Source organism: Acanthaster planci, linkage group LG06 (genome assembly GCF_054643075.1).
Source record: "Acanthaster planci isolate LZ-2023a linkage group LG06, COTS_SCS, whole genome shotgun sequence".
Taxonomy (NCBI): Eukaryota; Metazoa; Echinodermata; class Asteroidea; order Valvatida; family Acanthasteridae; genus Acanthaster; species Acanthaster planci.
The window spans coordinates 13,009,420-13,023,898 of record NC_141782.1 but is presented as its reverse complement, the minus strand read 5'-3'; the positions used below and the strand labels follow the sequence as shown (position 1 = coordinate 13,023,898).

Genomic DNA, 14,479 nt, shown 5'->3' with positions numbered 1-14,479 from the left:
TGATACTGTATGCTTGCTGGACTCGGAAAAGAACTCAACCACAGCACTGCTTATTAAGACTAAGTCAATTTGAGTAAAAATACCGGTATACTGGTATATATGGTATTTGACTTTCCTTCGATCAAATATTCACAGGAAGCTTTAAAAAATACTTTTCAAAAAATGGAAAAACTTAAAGAAAAAGTAACTTGGAGGCTTATTATTGTGCATATGCGTCAGCTTCCTCTAAGTTTACCCATAACACATACAAACACACTTTTAGAAGGCTTGGAAATTACAATTTGATTTTTCCCCCTTTTCATATCAAAGATTTTCACTTCCAAATATTCGATTTTAAGAATAAATATTGAAGTATTTAATAATAAACTCAATATCTGAATATTTCCATATTTGGTGTAGCCCTCCTGCTTGTCCAAATGTGTAGGGTGGGAGAGAGCACACATACTGTATTTGTTTCATAGTTGTGGGGATAAACAATTTATGGGGACAAAGAAATTTGCCCCTACCACTTAGTCCTAATTTGTCCTTAAAGAAATTTGTCCCTTTCACCCAGTGATCGGCCTTCCCCCGTCCCCCAACAGAGGAAACATCTTCCCTCTTTGTAATCTGGAAAAAGTTTGCATTAACCAAAAACAACCATTCAATTCTCCGTCTCTGATTAATTCTACTTACTGGCAAAAAAATAATAACTGTCTCCAGACTGTTGTGATGACAGAGTTTTTATCTTGAGGATACATGGTATTGTCAGCTTCACTTCTGGCACCACGCATCCTTCAAGTGTAAACAAATACCTTTTCTAGTATCACAGCTATTGACAATTCCTGACTTGCAGTATCCGATCTTTACAACTCAGCACGCAATGAGTTAATAATTGGTCAGTTTAATTGGATTCAACACCATCATACAACTCACTCCTAACGGTACGGTAACAAGGTTACTGCCTTCCTCTTTCAGCTGTATAGTGCACTTCCATTCAATTAAACAAATTCAGTGCCAAGCCTCACTTCAACCTAGTTCAATTAATCATCAGTCATGCCATGGTCTAAGTACGCACGCAGGCACACACCGCCTCCCACGAAAAGCCATCCAAAGTCCACATTTACTGAGTTGACCATTTCTAGACGTCACTCTAGCGACACAAATTCATCTTCATTGCGTGCTTCCTACAAGTAACTGTAGATTTGTAACGCCGTGCACGATTTCAGCTAATAGCTCAGGCAAATATCTCAAGCACTACTGACGGATGGGAAGTTATTACCTTAGCAATGAATAACAGCTAAATAAAAACTTCAGCATGAGCAGCTGTCACTGTTCAATATAACCTCCCATGTATTTTCAGTTGATTTCTACCAGGGAACTACTTTGCTAGATTAAGGAAATGGAGGTGCAAGTTTATTTAATGAATATACATGTAGCAGTATAACAGTAGGCTTGAATTTCTCAAAAAGTATTTTGCTCTTTACAAAGGGAGCTTTGGATTAGCTTACATGGGTAAGTCCTGACCTGCAGGGGCCAATTTCATAGAACTGCTTAAGCATAAAATTTGCTTAAAAGCGGGAAAAAACTTCGCTTAATAAACAAAAGTTACCACCTCAAACGCTACCTGATTTTCATGCTAACCAAAAACAGCTGAATACAATGCCAAAACAATATACATTACAAGGAGTTTTGGCAGGTTACGTGACTTATCAAGTAAGGTTGTTTCGCACTTAAACAAATTTTGTGCTTTAGCAGCTCTATGCAATTGGCCCCCAGGGATGGCTACATGCACGTGTGCTGTGTCAAGCAAGCAAGACAGTGGAGACAAGGTTAAGCCTCTGTAACTCGTGGAAGCTGGTCGAACCACGAACCTTTCAAAGTGATGCGGTCATGCTAATTAGCATCGACAAGCATCAAAAGATATTATCAGTGTCAACAGTTTCTCGCAAACGCACTCAAAAGCTTCAAAAGAAGTATCATATTTGGAAGACTGCAGCATATCTAATCATATAAGAAAAAAGGGTGACTTCAGATCCAGAGTTCCCAGGTTAATAAAAACATTGTCACACAGAGTGGAGGCCATTGTCTTTCTATTTTGATCACAAGAACAAGAACAGTTGCCAGTCAGGCTGCATGAGTGGCAACATCATTTTGTTGCTCAAAATTCCACTCTCATAATCTCTTTAAATAAATGTGACATATTGAATATTTTAGGAGCATCATATAATTATACTGTAAACACTTAATTTATGGAATTGCTGATATTAATTAATTGGTGCTTGTTGTCACTAAATAACATGACCCAAGTGAGGTTCTCACATTGTTGAAACAATGCTTATCTTCAGGCCAATAATTTTTCCCTTAATCTTAACAGCCTAATTCAAAGGGGGACCGGTACAGCATCATGTGAAATTCATATATTGTTGGTACACTACTTACCTTCTGGCCAACACTTGTCAGCAGGTAGCCCATACAGTCACACAGACTTGACACAGGTCCCTTCTGGTCTTTTTCATACAACACCTGTCCAAAACACAAAAGTTTCTGTTTTTTTACACCATTTCAGTTAAAGATTTCATTTCCTGAAAAAGACTTTGAACTTGTTTAAAAGCATAATGCCGCATGTAGTACATTACAGTCAGTACTCACTTTAAGGTACAGTTACATGTACATGTATTTAGAATGAAAAGGCGAAATTCAATTTTCTTTAGACGCTAAACCTATATGACAGTCATATCAAATTGAAAAAAAAAAAACCACGGACACATTATCCAGTGCATGTAGCCACTAATGTTGGCACACCAGTCAAATTTAGACCATTACTACAGGACTGACCCAGCTACATTGTATAGTATTCTGACAAAATGATCATAAACCACTTGTCTTGAACCTTAGCTTCCAAAACGCCTATAGCTGTCATCACTAAAGGGCCTTTTTCATGTACAGTGATCATTACCCATGATCTCCCCACAACCAGAAAGAGAACTTGTGCATTTACATGCGGAAATAAAAATGCCTAGGAAACTTCAATATTACAGTGGTTTTCAACAAACAAACCAAATCATGGGAAGGTTGTTTTGGGAGCTTTTGTCACTCATTCTGTTTTTTACCTTGATCTTGTTTTTAGTGAGCGGTTGGCCTGGCTCTGGGACGACCTCAATCACATCATAGATAAAAACCTGGAAAGAGATTACAGAAAAACAGAGATCAATTAAGACCAAGTCAATTGAAATAATCCATTTTTCAAATATTTGTTTCTATTTCATAGCTTTTCAGCTTGAATATTCAATATTTATGATAAATATTTAAATATGAGCCTTTGAGAAAGATTCTGCAAGGAGCAAAATGTCAGCCCCTATCTAATTTAGCTTACCATTTGCATCCTAGTCAAACACTGAGAAATACATGTACATGTAGGCTGGATGTTAAAGGGTGATAATAAAGAAATAAAGATTCTACGTAAGGCAATTATATAACTACAACCCTTGGAAATGCACCTTTGTGTTTCACGCACCTTTATGATCTTGTTTTGGTATTTTAGAGGTGTTCTGGTATCTTTTAGGCTTTTATGCTTTTGCAAATTTTCCCATTGATGCAAAAAAGTGTGACATCATCCATTCATCATTTGCTCTGATCTGCTCGCAAAAAAATCTTTGGATTTGTGATGTTTTGTTGTCCACAATTTCCTTATCTTTGGTGACTGGTTTTCGTCTCAATCTAAGCCAATGAGTCAACTATCAGTTTTTCATAGGAATGAGTTGCCCAAAATAGCTCCACAAATTTTGAATGCTTTTAAAAGTTTTTTCCAAGTACACCTAACCCCAAAGGATGTGAAATTGTTTCTACATATTGGAGATGAGTATTAAGATGCACAAACAGTGTGTCTGAAAAAACAATGAATGGAACTTGACAGAATGATTTCAAAGTTTGTTTACGTTTAAGTTTTTCTATGAGGGCTGGGTGAATCCCGTCCAAGCTCTTTACCACCAAAGAAAAGCACACATGTAAAAATAATTTGATGCCATTATGCTAAAGGCCTATCTGCCACAATTTTGAAGTGCTTCCTCCCCGGCAAAGAAGAGACAAACTGTTCAGAAATTTCTCATCCTTGCTTTTGCACGCGCCAAGTGTACACGCAGTGACTGTACATTCAAATAGAAACTGATCATGCGTTCTCAACGCGTTTTGCACATGAGCCTGCACACGTACACCGTATTTCTTTGTATTGTTCCAGCTGGGAGCAGATTAAGCATGCCAGGTTTACCTTTCCTGTACACTGGACGTCTTCACTAAAGACCTTTGTTGTTGCTGCAGCAATGTAACCCTTCTTGCCAGTCACTGACCCTTCAGAACTCAGATTGACGACCTTCAGGCAAGTCACATGCTCTAGCTCCTCAAAATCAATTCTAGGAGAAACGTACCCAAAAACAAACTCAGTTTTGAAAAAAAAAGTAATCCGGGGTCTGTTTTGTGATGATGCTGAGCCCAAATTTTGCTAACGGACAGCACATACTATACATGTACTTGCTAACAAAAACAGGTTAATAACGGCCAAATATTGCTAGATAGGTCATATTTGCTGGTGTTTCCCAAATTAATCACATTTTTTTCAAGCACCAATTTCTGCTACCGGTATGTGGTTTTATGATTAGACCCTGAACTGTACTACATGTACAATGTGCTCTAACATGAAGGTAGATAAGGAATAACTTCTCCTCTGATGCATGTATGTTGAATTTGCAAAGGGGCAAGGTTCGTGAAATTCATAAGAACCAAAATCTAATAACACCAAAGGGAAACTCCTAAGCCCACAAGATGTTTAAACAGTATTTTTCCAATTTCTATGAATAGAATTTGTGAAATTTAAAAATGTCTCAGTAATCTGTTAATGCAAGGAAAATGTCTGTACCATATGTCACAAACAAGGGTTACCATTCAAGGCTTTAACAGTGATTTTTATTTCAAATGACTGGTCCTCTCCCATAATGTTGGCTAAATTTACTTGAATTATGAAGCTCTGTAAAAGGGACATGAATTCCGTGAAGATAAACAGAACAAAACTTGAACAAATAACCACTAACCTTGTCCTATGTGAGTGGAACATTAAGCATCATTTTTGCGTGTGTTTGGGGTGTTGGTGTGTTAAAGTTTTAGTGTTATCATTTTGGAGGATGGGTGTTTAGAAGTGTTTAGTGTTTGGTGGTGTTTGTGTTTTGCTGTGCCGAGTTTATGTTGTGTTGCATTGTGCTCTTTTGTGTTGTGTTGCATTGCATTGCACTGTGCTGTGCTGTGATGTGATATGATGTGCCATGCTGTGATGTGCTGCATTGTGCTATGTTGTGTTGCATGGCGCTGTTTTGAGTTATGTTGCATTCCAATGTGCCATGCTGTGTTGCATTGCACTGTTTTGAGTTATGTTGCATTGCACAGTGCTGAGTTGTGATGTGCTACGCTGTGCTGTGTTGTGTTTTGGCACTTGTAGCATTTTGTGCTACGGTACAAGCTTGGTACACACTCACCTTGTGTTTGGGATGCCATCCCAGCTGAGAGGTGAGAAGAGCTGGATTGCAAAACGATCCCTCTGAGAAGCCACAAACCTTTCATCTAGGGAGAAGGGTTCAGAAAACAAACCGCTGCGACATTTTCTCAAAAAGACTGACCACTATCAAGAGTGATATACGTAGCACCATTTTTAATGCAAAACCTTCATTGCAAACAAAAGGCTGATGCCCGATTTGTACAAAATAATTTCCATGTACTCGTATGCATGTATGGCACAAAGCAGTGAGTGCACAAGTAGTATATTAAGCAAATCCGCAGATCTACGTCAAAGGTCTTTTAAGCATTGGGCCAGCCTCCAACTGTCATCAGAGCAAAAGGGGCTCGAGCATGGACTGCTTAATGTCCCTGTGTCCATCATCGATTAGGCAAAAGGTTGAACTGAAAACACAAACTTGGCGCAACTGCAAAACACCCAATAATTCAAGTCATTACACATCAGGTCTAGCATCTTACCTCGTTCAGCTTCCTCAAACTCTTGGTCATCGTAGCCCAACCTCCAGATCTTCATGAATGGCTCCAGAGTGCTTGTGACCACTGCATACGTCTGGAAAACAAAACACTTGGAGGTTTAAACAGCCTGTCTCAACAGGACGTGTCAGGAGCATGCAGGCAGTGGGCCTTCCATTGCAATGTGTACCGTATCTTTCATTTCTCTTATTTGAAATAAAGACCACTGTGACTCAATCTAACAAGTATGACCTACACTATGAGATGGGGACTACAGCATGGCTCCATGACCAAGTAATTACAGTGATAAAAATGTACGTGTAATGCACAATGTGGAACAATGTGTCATATAAAAGGTAAAGGTATTGGACTTCACTAGTTCTACAGAAAAGGCATTCCTGCTCTATGAAAAAAGCTATGCTTTCAAAAAAACTTTTCTTTTAGAAAATATTTTCTTCAAGAAAGCAAGAAAGAAATTATAACTGGAATCGAAAAATGTTTCTTTCTCAAAATTCATTGAGAAAAACGTCTAACTAAACTAAGAGTCTGCAAGCAGAAAGACTGTCAAAATCTAAAATAGTGTGACATTTCTTTCATGATTGGCGGATGATAAGTCACTGTCCAGACTCTCCAGAAAATTTGGCATACCCTACGTCAAGCTTTTTCTATGTTATGAGAAAAAGCGTTAAGAGAATGCATTTTTGAAAGTGTATTACTTAAAACAATCCCTGCAGAATCTTACCTTGCTGTCGACATGGTAACAGATGAAGTGAGGAGTGCATCTTAGCGGAACCTTCCTCACTGGCCAAGGAGCATCGTAAGACAGATGGGTGGGCAGAATGGAAATCCGCAGATCCCCCTAAACCAACACAACATATTATGGGTTTTTTAATACATTAAAAGCTGTGCCAACTACTTGAATACTGGATGTGCAATCGAATATTTTATTATTTCAAAATCAAATCTCAGTATCTCAAAGTGCCAAGGCCACTGGCCATCCATGTCCAATTCACTGGTTTTTATCAGAGTAATGTGGGCTCTGAAGGACTGAGGTCTGGACAACTACTACATGTAGATAACAATGAATGAGCACTTTATTTCATTAATTTTGTTTTTCCTCAAAGCTCAACTATGCAAGGTGAGACAGCACACCAACTTTCCTGTAACAATAAGGGAAATAATTTCCACCATTCATGTCCATTACAAGGTGTGAAAGTTTTTCTCTATGTTTATTGCAAACACATCAAAAATGAAAAAAAAAACTGACCTGTTTGTTGAAATACAGGAATCCGTGTGGGCAGTTGACATTGTGGAATGGGGCAAAGCAGGATACAGCACCATCAACGGACATAGGGTGGGCCCTCAAGGCACCCCGAGACTTGACAAAGATCCAGTGTGGGTAGGGACCACAGACAAACACCTGTACACCAAGATACAATGGCAACTAGATGCTAACTGACACAGAGGGCTCTATTCAGACACATGGAATGTCACCAAGGTAAGGTACTGAAGGAATAATCTCAATGACCATAACATTCTTCATGAGGGTGAAATAAGGGGATGAAGAGAAATCACCAAAAAAAAGAGCAGTGGAGTTGTATATTAAAGATACTGTTACTTCTAGGGGCTTGACAGGTGAAGAGTTCTCTCACAAATGGCTACAATTATGTGACTTGTGCTTTTTTGTGTTTAACCAAAAAAACCTGAATGACATAACCAGTGAAAGTCCACAATATGGGTTCAAATTTCCTAAAATTCACTAAAAGTCCTGAAAGTGCTGAAAAGTGCTGAAACCATTCTGCAACTGAAAGCTTTCTTTCATGCTCTGTGGGTTCCTTGTGAAAGGACTCTTTTAGCAGAACATCAAAAACAGCAGAAGGGCCAAGCTGACCACTCCAATGCCTCTGGACACTTATGGCAGATGGCCAGGTAAACACCTAACAAGTTTACTTGAATTGGATGGAAATTGATTCTGCACATTCATTTCAAACGCACAAAAGCAAAGAATGCACATGCAAGGTGCGCCAACCCTAAGTTGTTGCTAGCCAAGGCAACAAATATACAGAGCCAGTTTCGTGCTCAGGTCGATTCCCGGCCTTTAGTTCACGTCGATTGGTTTTTCAGTCCCTGCCTGATTCCATGCATTTTAACCTGAATATTCTTCTGGGGTTTTCCTCCCACCTCTAAACCATAACTACATGTAATTATCACTGTCACCTCTGTACAGGTTTCTTCAGGCTTGTGAGCCACAAGTGCCTCGGGTGCTTTTGAGGAATCCTCGGTATCATTACAACAGTAACTCTCTCATTCATACATGGATCCCACAGTCGTAATTAACAGAGCTTCTTCTGATTTGCTGACTACAAACACCCAATCTTAGATGTCATCAAACCCCCAACTGCCATGGTTACAGATGTAATTCAGATGGTAGCAGTTTTTTGGAAGGTATACCAATTCCACTAACCATGTAAACCTTTACTGAGAACCTCCAAGATGAAATTTCAACAGACTCTGAGATTCTGAAAAGTGATGTGTAACAATAAAATGGGGCTTCATTTTACTGCTGAACCTCCATCACTCGAAAGCCTTGAAATCAATGGAGAAACCCCAGAACTACACAGCCCTGAGTGATGAGGCCCAGTGAGTCAGGGGGCATGACCCAGGATCTGAGGGTTAGGAGTCCAAATCCAGCTGGCTGGCCACAAGTGGACAAGCTACTTTATCCTCACTTGCCTCTCTCCACTCAGGAGTACAAATAGCAGGGATGCAAGTGACCAACAAAGTCATTTCCTGAAAAGCACTGAAAGCCAATAAATTGCGTGAGACTGCGAGGGAGGGCTTGTGCGACCAAGAGACTAACGGCAGGGGTCTAGACGCCCTTCAGTTTTTAGGGTTTTAACAGACAAACGTGAACAGATACCAATTTTACATAAAATCAAACAGGTACCATAATGAAGATGTGACATGTCATGGATATAATAAGATTTATTTCTAGCTGGGACTTGAACATACTTGGCAATGTTTGGTTTGAATGTCGGTCCTTCCTCCTACGGTGGTGATTTTTGAAGTTGCCACGTCCAATTATTGCCTTCTTCCCACTTGACGAATAGTTAATTACATACTACGTAGTTGCAGATGAGTGCATTTGGCTTTGTCACTGTTATTAAGCTTGCGCATGTAGTTCGACACAAAATATCCATCCTGGTCCTTTTCCTCGAGCCATGTCCAATTGAATTTATTCTTGATTCCCGTCAACTTCCATGTTGATCAAAAATTTCTATCCCAACACGCGGTCACTTCTCACAGAAAACTTCGCACATGATGGATTGCACAAAACATGAATGGAAAATACATCACCATTGACATGATTGACAAGCGATTAATCAGCAGTTTCGGACGGTATTACATTCGCAACTCCATTACCAGTGATGGGATCACAACAGGTACCATCAAACCAGGGAGAGGTCGAAGGTTGCACCAACCTCGTTCCTGCGATGATTGACAGTATGTGTCACCAGTACCCCCTAGGGATGATACATGTGATAAGTGTATAAAGGCTTAGCCTTGGCACACACGTTGGTGAGTAGCATAGGTCATGCATGCGCTAATGCATGATCTGCAATGCTTGTGAAGATCGAAACGCAGGCTGCCTGCGCGTGCCGGCATGGATCGTGTATGTATAAATGTACATTATCAAAGTGGAAAACAAAGGTTTTGTCATTTCTGGAAAATGATAACTTTTCATGCCATTTCTGGAAATCAAGAAATCTGGACATGTCCGGAAATCTAACAAATAGGTAGCAGTGTAAGCCGGGGCAGAAGCTGTGATGGACTGGAATCCCATTCCATTCCATCCCATCCCATCCCAATTCCATTCCATCCCATCCCATTCCATCCCATCCCATTCCACTCCATCCCATACCATCCCATCCCATTCCATTCCATTCCATCCCATTCTATTCCATCCCATTCCGTCCCATCCCATTCCGTCCCATCCCATTCCACTCCATCCCATCCCATTCCATCCCATTCCATCCCATCCCATCCCATCCCATCTAGGGGAATCAGAGTTTTCTTTGTCACTTTCTCCCACTGACACCTGAGGTAAGTGTGGGCTTGGTGGGCCACACTGGCAGACTCCATTCCTTGGCTACTCACCCCCGAATAAGAAGAGACGTCTTCAAAGTATTGGAGCTGAGAGACGTAACGAGTAGAGCTGGAGGCCGGAGCATCAGCTGCCTTGGCTTGTTTCTTACCTTTCCTCTTTTCCTTGATGAGTATGTCATGGCACACCTGATACAAACGAAACAAACTAGGAGATCATCTTGAAGTGTAGGGTAAGACAATCACAACCAACAAATGCCCACATTTTCAAACAAATGAGCAGTTTTGTGAGTATAAAATGAATACTGTATATCGCAATATGAGGAGGTGCAGAAGGAATTCAGCTTGACAAGCTAGACAGTAGGGTTAGGGTTAGGGCGGGCAACTGAATCTGCCTGTCTGTACAAATATCGGTAAATTATACCTTGCACATCCATGTCACCTGCCCAAACATTTGCATTCCTTCTTATTTGAGTAACTCAGCAAACAATGCCTTGTCACTTCAGCCTCATTCCTGTTCCTTCATCTTACATTTCAGTTTACTTGAAGCGTCAGAAAAAGGATTCAGCTACAGCATCGCAAACGAGCACCAACTGGTCATGCATCAGCATGAGAGAAATGGAGTGAAGTTTGGGCCATGTCCACATTGCTTGGCTTTGGCTTGAAATTACATGAGTCTGCATTAGCGGCTATAGCCAGTTTCCATCGACTTGTGTGTAACTTCAAGCTACTGGTAAATGATTCAGTAAGGCCCCAGATGCCAGTCAACATAATAATGGCTGCAGAAACACCTGTTCTTTTCTATTGTTTACATCAGGTTTGAGGTGAGGTGCACATACTCAACTTGATACAAACTGTACGTGACTGGTGGTGTGGGACTGGTACATTTCCTTTGCCATCTCGAAAATCTCTTAATCAACAAAATAAAAAGTATACAACCTTTCATATCCTCACTCAGGGTCAGCCTACAGTTTAGTTTTAACAACAATGATGTGTTCACTGGGTAAAGCGGAAATATGCTGTACATGTAGGTTTAAATAGAAAAAACACAACGTTACTGACCTTTCTGAACCTGAGTTTAAGGTGAGCTATGTCAGATATTGACTGAGAAGCAAATGCCTCATATATGAGAAGATCTTCCTCGACTATGGCCTGTTGATGGGAAAAAACAACAACAAATTAATGTTAAGAACTGATCTAAACAGCAGTAGTCATTTTAGAAAATGAAGAGATATATTGAAATTGTTGCTTAAGATTTGCTGAACCATACCTATGCATCTGTCAACAGGAACAACAAACAGTCCTAGACCAAGACTTAGATTTGTCCACAATGAAAAATAGCCAATAACATCGCCTACCATCAGGAACGGCCTGCTGTTCTTATTGCCTAGGCCAACCAGCATGATCTCCTTGACAGCCGGCAACATGTCATGCTGCTGTCCCTGCTGATCACTGCAAAGACAAAAATATGTCAATAAATGGAAAAATACTTCACTGGTGCCAAATTCACAAAGAATTCCTGCGCACAGAAAATTGCTTAAGCCTATGAAATGTTTGCTGAACAAAGACAGTTGACCAACCAAGGTGCCACACAGAGAAGATGATTCAAGAGCAGCTCTCAATTAATTTCTGCCAAGTATAACAATTTCGAAGCAGTGCTTCCTGTGTACCAGTAGCATGAGATAGGGTTCTTATACTTAGGATCCAAAAGACTTGACTGAACGGCAGTGAAAGTGGTCATTACTCTCTACTGTGCCAAATTAAACATTCTATGCAATATTAAGTAAAACACGACAACTTTTCAGATTTTTTCCAAGTACAGGGCTTGATGAAGATCTACATTTAAAGTGTTGAGAAATATGAAAAAAAGTATGTAAAAACAGCACAAAATGGGTGTCTTGCGTGCCCCAAGTGCCCCTCACCCTAGAATGCGAATTTCAAGTAACATGGTTCTTTTCAAGAGTAATTAATACACAAGAGAGAGAGATGTAAATGCTACTACCACAAACATTTTGACACAATTTTGAAAGACAAAGAATACCCAACAGAGGACTACTTCAGAACTGGTTTTCCTTGAGTGCCAGGAACAAAGCTCAAATGTCTGTTTTAATCACTCTGGATATTCAATGTTTGTACATTAAAAGAAAGTATTTGCATCGAATAGGTTCACTTGTGATGTGCATCAGGGCCAGGTTGAAAGTGTAGTGAATTTGACATCACACAACGTTCAAAGCAAATTCGCTCGAGTTGAAATGCATTCTAATTTTGCAACTCACAAGAAGAATAATTTGATCTTGTGTCAAAATTTCGTGTTCCTGATTGTTTTTTGCATCCAGCATGAATCAGCCTTAAAGTACCGAAAGAGAATAATACACAGGGGAAGACGTGACCAGAAGACCTTCCCCTACCTCCCCACAAACCCAATTTTTTCAATTCTACTCACGTGCTTGCTGTCGTTTGGACGCTGTCCACCAAGACCTTCTGTGCCATGGGAAAGTTTCTGACCAGGAACATGAGGTTGAAATCTGGAAGGCTGTAAATCTAATGGGTTAGATTAATAAAAAATAATTAGTTGTCATTAGAATATCTGTCAGAAGTAACAGTCAATCTAACTGTTACATCCAGATTTGGCACTGGCTTTCATAAACGTGACCAAATAATGGCTTTAAGCATCCAAATACAATGCATACAATGAATATGTTGACATTTTTTTCTGTGCATAACTGTGGCATTACGGTGTCTGCTAAAAATATGATGTTCTAAAGTTCGTAAGGGTGAAAACTGGGGGAGGGAGGGTGAAGAGAAAATCTGCTAAACATCCAGTTAATAACGATCATACTGAAATGCTGTGACTTTCCAAGGCTTAAAATATCTGACGAGGCATGAGTTCTGAGGCTAGAATTAGGTGGATCTTGGACCTACTTTTTTCCACCAAGAAAAAGTAGTGGAAGAAGAACATTCAAACATTAAAAAAACACAGAATGTTCAGAAAAAAATGAAACTGGACAAACCCTCAGTTTTAAAGTTTAAAGGAATGGGGGCCAGGTAATTTTGTTTCCTCCAAACATACTTCCAGGATTCCATTTTCTCTGCAGACAACCAACCAGAATGTCGGGCTATCGCTGGGTGCTTCAGAGGCTGTTGCTTGGGTGTCATGCCCTGCTGTCTCAGGTTCAGGACTGCAAGAAACAACATTCGAGGAAAAGGCTATCCAAGTCTCTCCTCCAAAACACAATACAAGACAATTGCTAGCTTTCATCAGATAAAACCTTTACGGCAAAACAGGAAATAATTCCACACACAGACACCACTTGAAACCCTCTGCACAAACCCTATAAGACTGGATTGAAAAAAAAGGTTTTCTAAGTGAATGCCTTTTTGACTTTTCAATATTTTGTTGCTTTCAGATGCGTTCTGTAAGGTTATGCAGTTAAAACATACAGTTTTAAGGAACCAGAAAAGAAACCAGAAAATTTAAACCATGTTTTCTTCATTGTGAGGGTGATGCATCTGTCATTTTCAACAATGGACCTGAAAATTGGTCAAGATTGCTCCAATGGCTGTTTTCCCCAAGATAGAATATTTGGTAAGTTAGAGTTTGGGAATCAACCTTGAAAAGGATAGCATGTGTCAAGCACACATACCTGAGGTTGGGTTCTGTTTTAACAGGTGGACTGGGAGCAACTTTAGGCTCGGATGATCCATACAGCAACTCATCCTCATCATCGGCACTACTGCAATAACAATATCAATATTCACATGCATATTTAAATTAAAAATAAACAATGCTCTCATCCAATTAAAAATTGCCAATAAAAGTAGCATTAAGATGGAAAATTCTGAAAGCAGGTGAACTGAACAAAATGGCAAGTACATGCAATTTGACCAATGATTAGCATCTTCATGTTTAACAAATCTTCATGCTTAACAAATGAGCAACCAGGAAAGGAGGAAAAATAAACTGAAACAAACTCAGTATTGATTACTACATTTTCTTTCGCAATACAGCATGTACTTTGATGAATTTATAATGACAGAGGTACATTTTAATTCAAAAATACATTTGCAAATAAATGATACGAAATTAAATGCTTAGTCAGATACCTGGTATCCATGGCCATTGCTTCAGCCTGTGATGTGCTCAGGGTACGGGATTTCCTCTCTGCCGCGGGCTGCTCAACAGTGCTTTGTTTCTTGATCGTTGTGGTAAACATGTCACTGGTGTCTTTGTAGGTGCATAGGGTCAGGATTCGATTTTTCTGAAGAACCAAAAACAATAAAAATAAGCTATGGAAATCTTTCAAATAAAAAGTATTCAATGCTGTTTGCCATTTACATCATGCACGAGTGGATTGAAAAAGAATAAATCTTGGAACATGTTTCATAT

The 14,479-nt window shown here is 39.7% G+C and overlaps 1 protein-coding gene across 1 annotated transcript in view; it reads right to left on the bottom strand.

Annotated features, from left to right (window-relative positions):
- The window catches only part of cpsf1 (cleavage and polyadenylation specific factor 1), a 77,148-nt gene that overhangs the window by 49,292 nt on the left and 13,377 nt on the right, over positions 1 to 14,479 (bottom strand). Inside the window, exons 17-30 of the mRNA XM_087137953.1 lie at positions 14,197 to 14,351; positions 13,737 to 13,826; positions 13,163 to 13,271; positions 12,536 to 12,633; positions 11,451 to 11,544; positions 11,155 to 11,244; positions 10,147 to 10,281; positions 7,256 to 7,408; positions 6,731 to 6,847; positions 5,995 to 6,085; positions 5,499 to 5,583; positions 4,244 to 4,385; positions 3,090 to 3,158; positions 2,419 to 2,502 (exon numbers count right to left, since the gene is read on the bottom strand). Of these exons, the coding sequence (XP_086994079.1) occupies positions 2,419 to 2,502; positions 3,090 to 3,158; positions 4,244 to 4,385; positions 5,499 to 5,583; positions 5,995 to 6,085; positions 6,731 to 6,847; positions 7,256 to 7,408; positions 10,147 to 10,281; positions 11,155 to 11,244; positions 11,451 to 11,544; positions 12,536 to 12,633; positions 13,163 to 13,271; positions 13,737 to 13,826; positions 14,197 to 14,351 (1,512 nt within the window). The remainder of the gene's footprint in view (positions 1 to 2,418; positions 2,503 to 3,089; positions 3,159 to 4,243; positions 4,386 to 5,498; positions 5,584 to 5,994; positions 6,086 to 6,730; positions 6,848 to 7,255; positions 7,409 to 10,146; positions 10,282 to 11,154; positions 11,245 to 11,450; positions 11,545 to 12,535; positions 12,634 to 13,162; positions 13,272 to 13,736; positions 13,827 to 14,196; positions 14,352 to 14,479) is intronic.